General features: G+C 37.9%; 1 protein-coding gene across 2 annotated transcripts in view; it reads left to right on the top strand.

Annotated features, from left to right (window-relative positions):
* Positions 1 to 17,064, top strand: part of LOC120725939 (EGF-like repeat and discoidin I-like domain-containing protein 3) — a 124,082-nt gene that overhangs the window by 65,062 nt on the left and 41,956 nt on the right. For both annotated transcript variants that reach the window (XM_040019055.1, XM_040019053.1), the window contains exons 4-5: positions 2,760 to 2,873; positions 12,917 to 13,098. In XM_040019055.1, the coding sequence (XP_039874989.1) occupies positions 2,760 to 2,873; positions 12,917 to 13,098 (296 nt within the window). The remainder of the gene's footprint in view (positions 1 to 2,759; positions 2,874 to 12,916; positions 13,099 to 17,064) is intronic.

Raw genomic sequence — 17,064 nt, 5'->3', positions numbered from 1 at the left:
GATGCATTGAACTCTACAGGTTAGGTTACATTGCATTTGAAATATCTGTATTTTGGTTCACAGCACAGTTGATTTATCATCGACTGCATTACACAGAAATGGCTGTACAGCCAGCCAATTGACAAATAGTAGAGCTTCAGTAACATTATCTCTATCTGAAGTGAGATAACTGTTACATTACAGCTGTCTAAAAATAAATAAAAAAAGGAACACAATGTGAGATTGTGCTAAAGGTTATATCTAATTTTAAATGTCCGATAGAAGACCGACACACAGGCAAACGTCCTGCATACCAGATAAAGGAAAACAGTGTTTGTTACGGTGTGTTTCAAGTTTAATCTGCAAAACTTTATTATGTTTTGGGAAATGCTTTACCGCTCAGTTTCATCAAAATATAATTTTACCCAAATACAGTTGTCTTGCAGTTTGCCTATAAATTACTGAGCAATAACAAAACATTTCTCACATCTTTCTCTCTGTACGTCTGTTATTTCACTCCGTTTATTTATTTGTTCTGCTCGACTGCAGATTAAAGACGTTCCTGCTTCTATTCACACCACCACATTGACCATTATGCATGAAGACCTGACTATATTCCTCCTGAGCGTCCAACATTCCCCCTGAAAAAAAGAAAGATGTATTTTGAGATAATAAAAGTGACTCGCGCTATTGTGTACGCTACAGATAAAATCTTAAAGCGATGAAGCACCATAACAGACTTACTTTAATCATGTTTCACTTTCTTAAGCTTCCCAAATCTCAAGCCTAGTTACACATTCATGAAGCCAAAATGTACTTATAACTCGCAGACAGCCCAGGGTAGGTGTTAGAGGAGTCTTGTAGCAGCCATAGGCAAGTTTGGAAGTCAAATCATTAGAAATTTGTTAAAAATTGTTCAAAAGTTCACCACTTTTCCTCTCGCTGCTTCAAAATCATCCCCGTAATTTCTTGCTGTTAACTCTACCTGTAACAGAACAGAGTGCAAATGGGGTGTAATGGGTGGGGTTGGAGTTGTGTCACCTTCGATAACAAGTTTGATGAATCAGTCAGAGAAAATCTGTTTCGCAGCGCAATTACAGAGCAAAGGTGATAACGCATTCTGCTCTCCTGTATCTGTGATACTTGAATGAAGAGACAGAGGATAACAAGCACGCTGGAAAAAGCTTCTGACAGTGGGGCAAAATTGTGTGTCATCACCGTCTTCCACTTTAGTGTAGGTATTTTATAGCACCATAGATATACAGGAGTTCAGCTGCAGTTATTCTGACTTAGAAAAATAACATTGTTAAATGTGATCAATTTGATGCTTTCTAAGTGGACGTTTGTCTGTAAAGCAGTGGCCCACACAAGTCTCCCCTTTCGCTGAACTTTTGATATTGTAAGACAACAACAACAATTTTTTTTTCCTAAAAGACAAATTTTGCACATATGGAAATATTAGTTATTCGATTAAATTCAGACGACTCCTCGAGTTATTGAGTAATGCATTAAGGATGGTCTGAATCCACCATTGGAATAAAGAAAATAATGTAACCAAGTTAACAAGTTTCTATTGATTTATTATTTTTCTAGTACATTCAGCATTTATATTTAGTTCAAATTCAGCAATTCAAAGTTATTTTATTGGCATGGCAGTTTTTAAATAAACACATATAATTAATATATAATTATATGCATATGTGCATGTGTGGAAGATGTGCCTTGTCCTTCTCCTTTGAAATGTCTATTTATATTTGGAATTGGTTAAAGGAAGTGTTCCTTACCTCACTAAATTTTTTTACACTTCAGGAGGAAAATACATCTCTGTTTCTGTTTCAACCTTACCTATCAAACAGTAATCACATGTCGGGCTTTCTTTACGTTGCCATGCCTTGTTGTGTCTTTCTCGTTTGATTGCCAGTTTGTTTTCACCGAGCTTATACTGGCTTAGGATCTGTCTCTGCTTTCTGTCTCTGATGGTAAGGAGATATTCTTCCAATTCATAGTCTTTGTTTAGCACTAAATAAAAAATGTGAGTCTGCATTGGGTTTTAGTTTCTTCTTTCCAGTGTTTCAGATAGCTATCTTTGCATTGTTTTGATTTGGTTCACTCTGATTGGTGTTTGGAAAGCAGTGTTGTGAGACTGATCAGCGTGTGTTTGAGAGGAGGCAGCGTAGTATCAACACTAGCTGACACATGGGACTCTTTTCTGGGCTCATCTCTTGGGTTTGGAGGGCTTTGCATTGGATGGTGTCTTGGGGCCTGGATTTAAGATGATTAAAAAATGTGAGTGCTCTCGTTTGAATGTTAATTGTCAGTGAATATCTGCCTAATTCTGCTTGACAGACATTTGCTGGTGTGTTGCTGTGTGTGTGTAAAGCGTATATAGAGAATTCTGCATGTAGAGATTTCAAAGAGTGTTTATCTCAGTAGGTATAGCTCTGATGAATAAACCCCATACTTTGCTAACCTAAGTAGGCTTTTTGCAAACTACCCAAATGATGTGGTATGTTCTGAAAAAATACTACAAAGAAAGTAAACTGTCAAGAAGTGGATTATATTCTAGCAAAAATAATCTTCCTCTGAGTTTTTGAGTTATTAGTTCCAAGAAACCTGTGTCTTTGTGTGAGCTTCCATGTGCACACAGAATTGAGAAACACGCAGAGAAAATTCAATATGTGCTCCCTACCAATCCATTTTGATGAAGATGAAGTCTTTGTAATTGCCCACGTCTGCTTCATATAAATGAATGCACTCTCTTTTTTTCTTGCCTCTTCCAGATATTAACGAATGCGAAAGGGACCCGTGTAAGAATGGGGGCATTTGCACAGATCTGGTTGCCAACTATTCCTGTGAATGTCCAGGAGAATACATGGGGAGGAACTGTCAATACAGTAAGTACTCCTGTTTCTTTTTTTGGCAACGTTTACCTTCTAACTCTTACAACATACCATTGATTCGAACAGCACACCTGATGCTGCAGGTAATTGCACTGCTGGCAGTATTACCGACACAAAGTGATCGATCAGAGAAAAGGGGGGCTGGTAATTCTCATAAAGAGCGTCTGTCTTCTGCGTTAGTGCTTGGTGCACCTCCCTTTGATGATAGATTTTCAATGATATGCAAGTTTATCAACCCCTTAAGTCCAGAGCATTTTAGGAAAATCCCCACATGGAAAAAGCAGATTTAGTGAGTCACAGCTGGAAGACCTTGGGCTCTATGAATAAGTACACTTGGGAGAGTTTTGAAGTACAGTTTGAAGTATCATCCTTATCATCAGTTCAGAGTAAGATTTGAAAATTTTCACCTAAATGTAAATAGCAGCTTTATGCAAATGTGACATTGATGTTTTGATACGATTCATCCCACTCCTTTTCGAGCTAAACTTGTTTTTTTTTTTGTTTTTTTTGTGTGTAATTGTACATTACAATAACTTTATTATTTGGTTGCTCGAATAAAGACATTCATTCATTCATTCATGTTGCTGTGCGTTTTAAAAAATGTAACACTTTCTCTGAATAAGACATCAGTAAGACATTATAAGATATTGTAATGCATAACAATTAATTATTATAAGCACTAAAAATAATGTATTTCAAGTCCAGTATTCAAATGCATGCCTTCAAACTAAAATAACTGAACTACATGACACATTATAACTACTATGACTTAACCGTTTATAAAGTCACAAAGAGATCCATCCCTACAAATCAGCATTCTTATAAATACCCGATTCTGGTGTTAATATAAAGTGAGATTCTTATGCAAAGTGACTGGAGGAGGTTATTATTAACAAAGCTATGGCACTATAACACATTCTCAGCTATATTCTTTGCTGCTTAGTGTTGGACACAAAGAATCAGATGACTACCAAAACCTTATCAAGTGTTTATTTTCCAAAACACACAGTTCCAACACAGAAAACGGCACCGTCACAGTAAACACAGCTGCCAGTGGTACAAGTGGGAGGTATTATTGAGTATTCTCCCAGGACAAGTTTGAATGTGAAACAGAAAGTGAGGCTGATGTTGTGAGTGAGTATGTGAGCTCAGCCAGCTTGTATTGGGCAAATAAAAGCTAAAGTGAAAATGATCAGTATTATTAGCATCGCCAGAAGAAAAGAAAATGCATTTCAAGGCTTTAGTGATGAAAGACTGCAAATTTTGTGCGTAGCTATCAAATGTTTACTGATGCCATATAAGTGCCTGAGACTTGATGCCTTTTGGTCTTGTGTTGGGGAGAATATGGTGCTGCCTAATGTAAGGTCAAATTGGCTCATGCTGGCTCATGCTGAGTCATTTGGGATGCTGGCTGCACAGAAAAACATGCATTTCGTATTTGCTGGTTACAAAAACACAGAAACCTAAACCTGAACATAAAGGGTCTTGGAAATGTTTCATGTGTTCTACAAAAGGCCTAACAGAAAATTGCTTCTGGGCTCTTATTGAAAGGAATCAGTTGGGTGTGAGGGTTAGATTTCAGGTGAAGAGGATTAATAACTGTAGGAGCCACCCTGTGAACAGTGTGCTTTCTGAGCACCATTAAATGTAAAGAACCATACAGTTAGACTCATAAGTATTTGGATAATGGCACCATTCTTTTTATTTTGTCTGTGTACATCACCACAGTGCATTTTAATTACACAACCAAGATTTGACTGAAGTGACCACTTAAAGTTTTTTCAGCAAGTATTGCATTGCTTGTTTAGGAAAATATGTATATAGCTGTTTTTATACATATTCCCCATTTTCACAGGCCCCAAACAAACTGAATTTAAGGATTGTTTTGATACTCGGATGAAAATCCTTCATAATCAATAACTGCCTGAAGTCTAGAAGCCATGTATCCACTGTAGCCACCTTCAGCTGCTGCTTGCTTGTATGTCTCTCTGTTTGGTCTGTTGAGTTCAAATCAGCTAACGGTCACGTCACTGGTTCCACTGGCAGGCCTACATGCCCATGTCATAACATTGCCTCCACTATTTTGACAGGTAATGTGGTATGGTTTTCGAATCACAAGCTGTTTCTCTCCTTGTTCACACTTTTCACTTCCTATTATTTTGGTCTAAGTTAATCTGGGTTTCATCTTTTCAAATTTGTTGGGATCTTTGTTGTTGTTTTTCCCTCAAATGTACATCATTCTGGCAAAGTCTAATCTAACCTTCTTGTTGAACACCGGTTTGCACCTCGTTGTAAACAGTCTATATTTCTATTCATGACGGCGTTGACCGTCTTGATTGTCGACCCTGGCAGTAGTACACCTACGGTACCTTCATGAGAGTGTGACTGTCTTTGTTAACCAAGGAAAGTTGTGATCATTAACTTTTGTTCTCTTCTGTGGTCATTCAAGCCTTTTGGTGAAACAGAACTGGCCAGTTCATTCCTTCTTCTCAAGAACATAACATACTCCTAAACCTTTACTATATTTTATCTACTTAGTTTGTCTTGGATTAGTGAGGGACAAGGTCTCACCTACCCATGAAGGTACTTATCAGTCAGTTTTTCCAATTACTTTTCGGATTGGATATAAAATGGTTGTAATTTTCAAAGGTTATGCAGTACTTTTCTCAGACCCCTTGAATTAAAGTTGGAAGTCTAAACTTTAACCACATCTTGACTCTTTGATTTCAAAAGAGTGTTTTAATACTTAGAGACCTAATTGTATGCTTTAGTAAAATGTGCTGCAACTATCATGCAGTTTTTGTAAAGGTTTAGTTATCATATCATCATAGTATAGTGGTCACATTCTTTAGGAACATAATTAAACCTAATATTATAAACATATTATAAACATTTTAATTCTCATAAAATGAAAGATGGATTTGTCTTGCCTTGTGTCAGTATTTTGTGTTTACCAGCCCTCATTTTTTCCCACTGGCTGCATGGAAAAAGTCTTTAAAGGAGTAGGTTTTTGCAAGAAGCCCAAGAGCTCAAAGAGGCTTTATGTGTTTATTATGCTATTGTGAGGATTTCGTCTGAAGTCAAGGAAAATATTAGGATTAATATATCAGTGAACTTGGAGCCCTGAGCAGGCCCCCAACACGGCTACTCACAAATTAATTCATCAGATTTTCTATCTTAGCCCCACAGTTTTTCATTGGCAGAAAGTAGACATCAGGAGGCAGAGCCTGACTAATCAGATTGGATTAGTGAGTGAAAAATACAGATGAAAAAAAAAGCAAAGTCGTGTTGATGGAACACAAGCTAAGCTCCATCTTTTTAATGATGTTTATTCTCATTTTCTGCTATAAATTTTATAAGTGTAAAATTTTATTGTGCAAAGATCAATTTAGGCCATTACTTTAAAAGATTGTGCTTAATTGAATGGTTTGAGCTCTGTACTTAAACACATTACATGTGAAATGAAACAGTGATCACAAAGTTGTCAAGATCTGCAAACTGCAGAGCTGATCGAGAACAGGAACGAGTTAGCATTAAGCGATACGTTTATTTAGGTTGAACATAAAGGTACAAAATAAGAAAAAACAAAATGTATCAAAATAACCTAAAACTGGAAATGCTAAGGAAAAATAATTAAAATAGAGACAAATAAGACGTAATGAGGTAAGGGAAGGAAACTGAATGTAATACACAAGAGACAAGGGTTATTAAAATAAAACCAGGAAGTAGCATGAACACGCAAACTTCACAGCAGGATGCGCTTAAGCAAACATGGAAACACATGACAGACTGGGGAGACACGGCTGAAACACAAAGAGATCAACGTGGGAACAAGTACAGGAGACAAAACACAGACACATGACTAAGATGCAGAGCGAGAGAAACAGACAGAGGGAGAGAGACAGGGAGGTACCTAAACATGGAGACAAGACACGATTGAATGGGAAAAGCTGAAGGAAACTCAACAACATAAAATACACCTGAATCACCAAAGACGAACAATAATCAGAAACACATAAGCAAAAGAAAACTAAACTAGGAAACATAATCCACTCTTCACCACCATAACAATATTAAACAAACAGCATTGACACCAGGTAAAAGAAACTATATCCAGTTTTTATATATATACATATATATATATATATATATATGTGTATTTTTTTTTTTTTTTTTTCACACTTTTCTCTCTTGTTTAAAAACACTCAAAGTTCAAACCTTCGTAGAAAAATAAGTCCGGAATTATAGAATGAAACCAAAGATCAAACCCTGTTTTCAGGTCCAGAACATGGGGATAGAGCAGCTGCGAGATAATTCAACATTATTGAATCAATGGTACGGAAGTAGAGGAAGCAAGGAGAATGAGTTGTGTAAAGTTTGACTTATCTGACTGTTTAGTTTGCTTAATGTGCCTTATAATCGGAAAAATACGGTAACTTCTACCTTCCTTTAGCAAGTCCAGAAGTCCAACTTCTTGTGTGATGGTTCCCTTTTTCCTCTGCCTTTTGGATGCTACCGCAGGTGCCTTTGACGGTGCAAAACATTTCGTTGACATTGTTGTGTTTGTTGGGGAGAAAACTTACAAACATACAGTGCAGCACTTCAGAGTCACACTGCTAGCGATCGCAGATTTACAGTATGTAAATTTGACAAGCTGAACGCATTCTGTACTGGACAGACGCGGCACGGAGGAGACTGATTGACTGATTAATAGTTACGCCTGTTCAATTGTTTGCTAATGCAAATATCTAATCAGCCAGTCTCACGGTAGTAATTCAGTGCATTTAGGCATGTAGACATGGTGAATATGAAGCACCAGAATGGTGAACAAAAGAAACTTAAGAGACTTTGAATGTGGTTGTTGGTGCCAGATGGGCTTGTCTTAGTACTTCAGAAACTGCTGATCTACTGGGATTTTCCTGCACAATCATCTTTATAGCTTTACAGAGAATGGTCTAGAAAGAGAAGATGTCAAATGAGCACTTCTCAAGGTGAAATTTCGCTGTTGTGCCAGAGGGTAGATGAGAATAACTAGACTGCTTCAAGCTGATAGGAAGATAACAGTAACTGAAACGGAGTAGTGTACCCGAGTATTGTTTCCATGAGCAACCCCTTTGTGACCAGCAGGATAATGCATCATTTCAAAAAGCTCAAATCATCTCATACTGGTTTCTTGAATATGACAAGGAGTTCAATGTATTCAACATTTTAATTTTAATGTTTCTCATAACACAAAGTGTAAGTATTTATTTTATTATGGTCATTTTGTATTGACGTTTTTTTTTTTCATATTGATTGCATCAGTGGTTCCCAATATATTTGCTGTTCTGTGAAAATGTAATTGTGGACTACGAGTTTTTCAATATGCTATAGACCATCCAAAGTTCAGAACTGCACAGCACGTGTACAATATGTGCAGTATTTGCACCTGGTATTTCAGCTAATATTAATCAAAGGTTTTATTGGCTGACATACTGAGAGGTAGAGCAGGGAAAGCTTATTTTTAAAATAAACAGTGGAAACCTATTTCAAAAATGTATTTAGATAATATAATGTAAGGAAAGTTAATATGTGCATGTGGATTGTTGTACTAACACAAGCTATGCATTTTTCTCTGTTTGTTCTGCTTTATTCAACAAGAGCGTAGCAGTATTCTTTTAAAACACACATTGCTAGCTTGGTCACTTTTAAAGTTGCAGCTACACAAGAACATGTGTACAGCTGCATTTTATTCACCGCCATTTGTCACCTGTGGAACGTCTGTCGTGCGGCTGACATCTGTTTGGTGTATTTATTGTTCTTTGACTTATCCCCTCTTTTTGCTCCATGGTCATTAGTATTGGTGCGGTGGCATTAATTTCAGTGGGGCGCTAATTTGTTTAGGCTTTAGGTAGGGCTTGTGGGAGATGGATTCAGCTGTCACATCACGGTACTGGCGGTGTTAGTGATGTGTGCTGTCGCAACGCTGATGTATGCTCAGGGGCCAGAAGGGCAAGGCCCCGGGGCTGGCTGCCTCTGCTGCTCTGACTGACGACTGGCAGGCAGCTCGTTAAGAGTGGCCCATCATTGCCACAAGGTCAGAGGGACCGTGGATTTGCAGCAGTGTCTTGTCACAACATCTATATGGAATATCTTACAAGAGAGCTGCCCAAAAGGCACAACATCTAGACAAATATAATATTGTGTTGATGCAACACTGCACCTCGATCCGCAGGCTCTAATGGGGAAAAATAGATTTCCATTTCATTTTTAGGAGGTAAATTTGGGTGATATGACATTTGGTGCCAGTGTCTGAAAAAGCATGTGTAACTGCAGGGTCCCTAACAAATTGAAAGTCAGGATTCATTAAGAAGACTCTCTTATTAAATTAAACTTGCTGCATTCTTTGCATTTGGTCAGGAGGGATCGTTCTCCCCGCAACGCCCCTGTTCTGTTCATATCATTCAAAAAAGTATATTTAAGCATGTTATCAGCACAGCTCTAGGAAAGGCAGTGAAAATAATCTGCAAAGTCTGAAAGAGTGGGTATCATGGCTGGAGACTCTTTTGTTTTTCTTAGAAATAGAGAAACGTATTCTGCATTGCCCGGTTACTGTTATTCCTGACTTTAAGTTCCTAGGGCGACGTAATCAGTTCTGCAAAAAAAGTTCACTTTTTTCTTCAACCTGGCAACCCCAAAGTCTGTAAAATCCAAGAAAATCTGCAGTTTGGGGGTAAACGCTCTAGATTAACGTTACTAATTCAACATCTGAGCAAATGTGAAACAAGGTCACATTTTCCATTCTATCATCACTTTATTCCTTTCCAGTTAGACATTTGTTCAGTATTTTGTTGTAATCAAAACAAGGATTCTTGAGATGAAGCCTACAATGTGTTTTGTAAGGTCAGTGTGAACCCTAAACACCAAATTTTTGTCAGTGCATCCTTGAGTCCAGAAAAAGTTTGTGCCAAACTTGAATCATTTCCATTCTTGCATTCCTGTGATGTTCAAATCATGGAATACCAAAAAAAGAAGAAAAACAACAGCTAATTCTGACACAGAGGCCTAAAAACGTGGCTATTATTACATATGTTACTTATTTGAAGTATATTAAAATGAACAGTATACTGAATCAGTGATTCAAACAAGTAACAAGAAAAACACTTTACAGTTCCATGTATTTAGTTTCATCTGCTAGGCTGCATTTAAAAATAAAACCAGTTTATTCTTAGAGAGCCTTTTTCAGAGGACCAAATTAAGTTTGTCCAACAGGTATTGGAAACTCATGAGATTCTCAGAGTTTTACCAGTGGTGTATCCACCTACACCATCCTCTCATCAGTCTGGAAGCGGTGAGTCACATAGTAGAACTAGTGAAGCGAGAGTGATTTACCATACTCAAATATATAAACATATCTCTGTCAGTACGTGCACACAAAAAGAAATACTTGTGCTTCCTTCCAGCCTCCAGTAGATCCCCCTGGACTGTCCTCAGACATTACTCACTGTCTCCATGGCTCCCTGGTGATTAGGACCCCACTGTTTTTAGCAGCTGGATAAGTCATGCTAGGGTTGTTTTCATTGTTCCACTCTTTTCTGACTCTTGGCTTTCTTGTGTGGTGTAAGCCTTCTCACACATCTCAGTGTTGCCAGTTTGGTTGTCTGTTGGAATGCATGTGTGTCGTTTGGATCTGTGTTTCAGTACTGACTTTGAAATGCCTTTTTTTTTAATTATTTTTTTTTTAGATATTTTGTTTAAATGATGAAGGCAGCTTCATAGTTTTTAGGTGACCATTGCTCCAGGCATCCCCTGAAGGCTGGTTCGCACAGCCACTTGCACTTCAACCAGCATAAGCAAGCTGTGTCTCGAGCTGAAGTCTGTACTTGATGTGTCCTCAGTCTTATGAGACTCTTCCAAGTTCCCTCAGTTTTTTTCTGTGTTGTAGTTTTTAGAGCTCTTGCACTATATCTGCAATCACAAGCATGCTACTTGAATAATCAAATTGTTTGATTGATTTTTAATGACAAACCAGTGGTCCTAGAAAAAGTTTAAAAATGATGGTGTCATTAACGATTAAGGTATTATTTTTTTCACATTCCTTTCAGAGAGTGTATTTACATACCAAAGTAAATGTGAAAGATAAACAAAGGTTGTGGGGAATTCAGCCTCCATAATGCTAGCATTGAAAGAGAATGACATGCATCACACTGCAAACACTGTTGCAATCACAGCAGACCAGTAATAACTGAAAAAAATCATGCAGAGACAAATCTTCTATAACTATAACTGAGAAGATAGAAGACAATGTCATTAAATAATAATTAATTGCTGAAATGTCATCAACTAGCTGACTTTTGCATAAGTAGCAAATAATCCTGCTCGTCTTTATTACTATTAGTGCTATGAGTGGGTTCTCTTAAAAGCTTAGTTTTTTTTCACATTGCATATCACGTGAAACCAATTTCTTGCCATTTTTTATGCAGGTAAACTGCATGTTACAGTTTAAAGTTTGCATGATGAGGAGTTTGGGAAGCTGGCTGTGTCACTGCAACATCACCCCTGTTTAACATACTTTATTGAGTGTGAGAGATTATAAACAGGTGGAGTAACAGCTGAATCACTTTTGGTGTCAATGGGCCACAGCTTATTTTAAGGTGCAACCACAGTTGCGCAGCGTACAGTGTTTTCTTGCCCACATCAGTTCCTTGATTCTGATGCTTTTCCACAGATTCGCAATTCGTACTTTCAAATAATATAGGATCTATAAAACATTTTTACATTATCAGAGCTGTCAAAAACAAAATCTGTTGTGTTTCGACAGAAACAATATTTTTATGTGCAATGTACTGTGGTATGTTGTATAATTTATGTACACCTTCGCCAGCCCATTCCAACTGTGCCAAGTTTTTTTTGTTTAATCTCTCAGTATTTTTCTTTTTTTTAATGGAAACACAAAGAAGTACTTGTTGTGCAGAGCAATAAATTCTTTATTGGATCAGCATTGCCAGAATCCCTTTTGCCACAGGTATGTTTATTAAAATGCATTGGATATGCCTGGACACACTAATTAGGCTTAACTGCAAAAAACAGCAGCTTTAAAAAGGGCTTTTTGACTGAGGATAATGGTGTCAGACTTCCCCATTTTAATGCAGCCTCTAAGATATTTAAAGCTATTGCAAAGCTTGTTGACTTTGGGAATGATGCTGTTCAACTGTGGCTGCAGCTCCTTGGGAGAGAGCCCGGGGGCTCTGTTCCTGATGGAAGAGATGAAGGAACAACCTTTCAGTCCATCAAATGTGTGTAGTAGCACTGAGACGGAGACAAGAGTCCCAATCTGCAGCTGTGACTTAAAAGAACTTGGGAGACATGAGAAAAGCGCCTTGTTGACAATCAAAATTGTAGGCACAGTAGAATAGAAAATAGCTATGGTGAACATAACAGTGAGTTAACAAATAATGCAACAATAGTCAAGAGAAAGTCACAGTTTGAATGACCTTGGCTAATATAATACAAATGAAATTTTGGAGCATCTGGGAACTGAGAAGTGGTTCCACTTGAGAACTGGTGCCAAATTGCTCAGTCTATTGGAACTCCAAGCTGATCAGTTCCCTTTTATTATTGCTGGCTTAGTTTTCTGACAGTTGTCCATTGCAGAAGGCTGACACTGAATTCATGGCACTGGAGCTTTTTTCCCACCTAAGTCACATGCAAGCCTTTTTTGGCTACTCTTGGTCTACACTGTGTTCAGACATAGAGATAATAAAAGCAGCCAGTGATGCTGTGTAGGCCTATATTGTTATTTTCCAATAAGCTCAGTAATCAATTGTGAATCAATGGGGAATCGGACCACTGAGGGGAATCCATAATGATGACTCCAATTCAACATTTAAAGATAAAAAGAGTGAAACAAAACAAAATGGGGAGGATAAAGTCAGTGGTTTTGTGCTTTTTTTGAACATTATACGCGTTCCTGAAACTCACTTTCCCACATTTCTGAGTGTTAGAATGATAGGAGGACTCATCTATCGCTTCCTCTCTCTGTCTCTCTGTTCTCTCAGAATGCTCTGGCCCACTGGGCATGGAGGGCGGTATAATCTCCAACCAACAGATAACGGCCTCTTCTACCCACCGTGCTCTCTTTGGCCTACAGAAGTGGTACCCGTACTTTGCAAGGCTCAACAAGAAGGGGCTGGTCAATGCCTGGACTGCAGCCGAAAATGACAGATGGCCATGGATCCAGGTAAAGCACAGTCACAGGACAGGCGCCACATAAAGTTGGGCCACAGCCAAGTGCAAATGAATTCAGCTCTCAGTTACAGACAGATTCCTGCTTTTGATCTTTAAATGGTTTAGTGTTATATTATTTAGAGGATCCCTGGTGTTTCACGTCACCTGTTTGTAGCTGATGGTAAGTATAAACTGTTTGCGGTTTGGAGTTAATTACAGATTCTGTAAAACTGATGGCTAGCTTGCTGTTAATAAAGACTCACCATAGGTTTAAGCTGTAGGGTAGAACAGATGCTGCTGCAGTTTGGCTTAACATGAGAAACAACATCAAGTGGCAAACCGTTTACTTTTTTAAACCTTTATTCAGCGGCACCATCTATAGTAGCTGTGCTGCCACTGTATCTGTTGTCAGAAATTGACTTTTGCAAAGTCCCCTACCAACAAAACTTTGTTGCATTGTTTTGTAATTATTCAGAGCTATTGTTGGTTTCTGTTTGTTAAGCGTTTTATGTTTTACTGAGCTATCGAGAGAAGTTTGATGTTTAAATTTATACTCAACTGTGTTGTAAACAGTAATTTTCTTGTTATCCGTGGAAAAAAAAAAAGGATTAATTGAATTCTGCTCAACAATTCCCTTTGTCTTTTTGTCCTTTTGTACCCTAGAGTGTTTGTATAACCACCTAGAGGGCTTTCGTCAATAACAAGCATATAATTGTAAAATGAAAATGTGTGTTTATAGCAGCAAAGCACTGAGGCACAAAACCCTCCTCTTACTCCGACTTTGTTATAGTTAACCTTCACACTGTGCCATTAGTCGGTGCTTACTGTCAAAGAGCTGCATAGACAGATCGATATCATGGATTAGTTGGTGATCCTGAATTATGTCTGCACATCATATCAATAGATTCTGTCCTCTCTGGTCCTGCACTGTGGAAATCTTATTAATGTGTAGTCTTACAAAATTGTACTGATAAGAGCCTGGGAGCAGTTTTTTGCACTGAGTGAAGTGATGGTATTTAAATGTTTGCATCATTGTTACCCAAAATGTAAACTGACCTAAGAGGAAATGGATTTATTTCTTTGGATTTATAGCAAAAATTCATTCTAAAACAGCTCTAGCACATGAAAACAGTTCTGATATCTGGATTTGTGCTCAACTCAAGATTTTCTACTCTTCATAAATAGCCTCTGAGTTATATAGGATTTTTAAGACGGATACCAATACCGATATTTGGTGATCTAAACATGCGATATATTGGCCAATAATTTTTATTTCGTATCATACACACAAAACATGTTTAATACCATTTTATATTCAGAACAAGTTGTGGATTATTAATTTTTGCCCGACTCTGCTCGGATCAGCTGGCTGTTGTTGGCAGCTTTGCAAACACTTTTCCATCTGAGAAGTTGCAGAGGCCTCCCTAGTGGACAGACTATTTGATATCAGAATTCACACCTTGGTTAACAGGTCTTTCTCTGGTCTCTTCTTTATTTTTTAAATATTCCTTTAATGGCTATTATAAGTGCAGGTATCTTTAAATAGCTAATAATGGCCGATAACCCCTGCAGATACATCGGTCAGGCTCTAGTAATAGAGACCAAAAGTAATAATGAACTATTTTGGAGATAAGGTGCTTTTTTTTCTCACATTACATTCCTCTCACTCTGTACTGTGATGACAGACAGCAAACTTTGAAGCACGCTGTTGTCAGATATAAGAGAAACAGACAATGAACCGTGAACAAAGTATAATCGAAAAACACCATGACAGTGTGATGGAGAAAGTGAAGCTGTATGTAACAACAAGAGAAAAATAAGACAGGACAAAAATGGATTTGTAAAAAAAAAAGAAAGAAAGAGATGATTGAGAGAAGAGAGCCCTGGCACATGGAGAGGGTGAGGAGAGCGGCACATAAAACATTCAGGCAGCTTGTTTGACTTTAATGATGCCATGTGGGATGCTACGCGGGGTGCTGTAGGCATTGTGTGTTTCTACATAGGGCCTGGATAATTGGGATGTGAGTACAGAGGTATACAGTCATGTCAGTGTTTTGGGATTATGCTAAGGAGTCGGTGGTGTGCTTTTGTAGTGTGGAGTGACTGTTTACATGTCTGTCATGCAAAGCAGGTTACACTGACAGATGACAATCCCGTCAGGAGACACTTCAGGTTTGTATGGCTATTTGTAAGGTTTACTCTGGAGCAGAATGTACTACAGTATGTGTTTGGATGCCAGCCAGTTTCAGCTCTTTCCCCCTAAATCTCAACAAATGAATCAGCCGTACACAAACACAGAGCAACGCATTTTGAATAATACATCATAGATTTTCAGACAAAGCACTTCATATGCCTTTGTTTGCATTTATGTTGGTTTGTGTGTTTTTGATTTGTGCATGAGTGTGAGCTCGCTACTGTTCACACATCTATGTACCGTGAGACAGCCTTGCCACTTCTAGCTCACACATAAAATTGCATTTGAGCACTCAAGGGAAATATGCTGCCGGTCTCACCAATATCAGCAAAATATAGCTTTAGCCGGCTGTGCTGGAAGAATGAAACAATACAAATCACTTGTGAAGGCTAAGAGGGTCTATACATATTTCACCTGCAGTTAAGCAATTAATGACATTACATTAAAATGCAGATCTCCATCAGTATGGACACATTTCTTTGTATATAGAACACGCTTAGATTCTTGGACTTCAATTCTGTTCCTATCTGAGAAGCTATTTCCTCTTCATTCCAGCGTGACCTCAGTTATTAAAACATTCTACCGTCTGCTGTGGTTGAAATGTGACCCTGAGAAAGGTTTTCCTGTCACAGTTTATTTTATAATCACAGCATGACTGCACGGAGGTTAAATTGAATAAAGCCTTTGGACACATAGGCTTGAACGTTACATCTTTGAACTAAAAGGCCTGAGATTTCCTCCCAAAACAAACTCTTAGATAAAACCAGTTAAGATTTTGAGGTCTTAAACTTGCCGCTGCACCTTTAGCACTGAGAGCAACAACATGATTTGTACTCTGAGTTATTTAGCAGTTTCTAACAGCGGTATGGCGGCCATCAATCCCTTAGCAGAGAAGCATCAAATCACTCACAGTGGTTAACTTGCCTATTTCTGCTTCTGCTACAACACCTCGGTGGTGCTTCGATCTTTAGGTGCTTTATAAATGGTGTGAAGATTTGTTTTCCTGCCATTTAAAATCATTTAAACTTCTTCAATGTCCGTCTGTTCACATACAATAACGTGCTTGTATATCACCAGCTACTGCTGGCTTTTGTTGGCCTATAAGTTGGCACTTTATTATAGTTATGATTGTGTTAAAGAATATAAAGTTTGATTACTGTACACACTAAACATTACTGAAATAATAAACAAGAAAGAAAGAAAAAAGAGATGCTGATGTTCAGCACTCTTGAGCCAACCTGTATTTATTTATATTTTCTGGCAGTATAGTATTTATTTACTAGGGATAGAATATGTGCAGCCATTTACTGAAACACACATGAAAATACAGCAACAATGGCAACAACAGAGTTTGTACAGTTCTAACAAACTTGAAAGTCAATGTTCAGCATCTATTTATTCATTACATTAATTTAGTATAATACTGCCTGAACTCTTCTAGGCAAAGTGTATAGTCATTTCTTTAAGTAGTCCTCAGGATTAGTTCTCCAGGCTTCTTGAAGGACATTCAAAGATCTTCTTTTGGTGTTAGCTGCCTTTTTTGTGTTCTCTGTCAAGATGATCCCACACTGCTTTAGTAATATTGAGATCTGGACACTGAGGAGGCCAGTCTGTGGCTGATTGTGTTTTATTGTGTGTTTGTTCTGTCCAGCTATGCTTTTACTACATTGGCAGTGTGTTTGGTATCACTGTCATGCTGAAAAAATGAAGCTTTTGCCATTCAGATCCCTGTTAGCTGTGTTTAATGGATCAAAATGTGATTACACTTTTGTGTGTTCATTTATG

The sequence above is a fragment of the Simochromis diagramma genome, unplaced genomic scaffold, assembly GCF_900408965.1.
Source record: "Simochromis diagramma unplaced genomic scaffold, fSimDia1.1 OVJJ01000822.1, whole genome shotgun sequence".
NCBI lineage: Eukaryota > Metazoa > Chordata > Actinopteri > Cichliformes > Cichlidae > Simochromis > Simochromis diagramma.
Note: the sequence above shows the minus strand (reverse complement) of the source record. Positions and strands in the feature narration are given on the sequence as shown.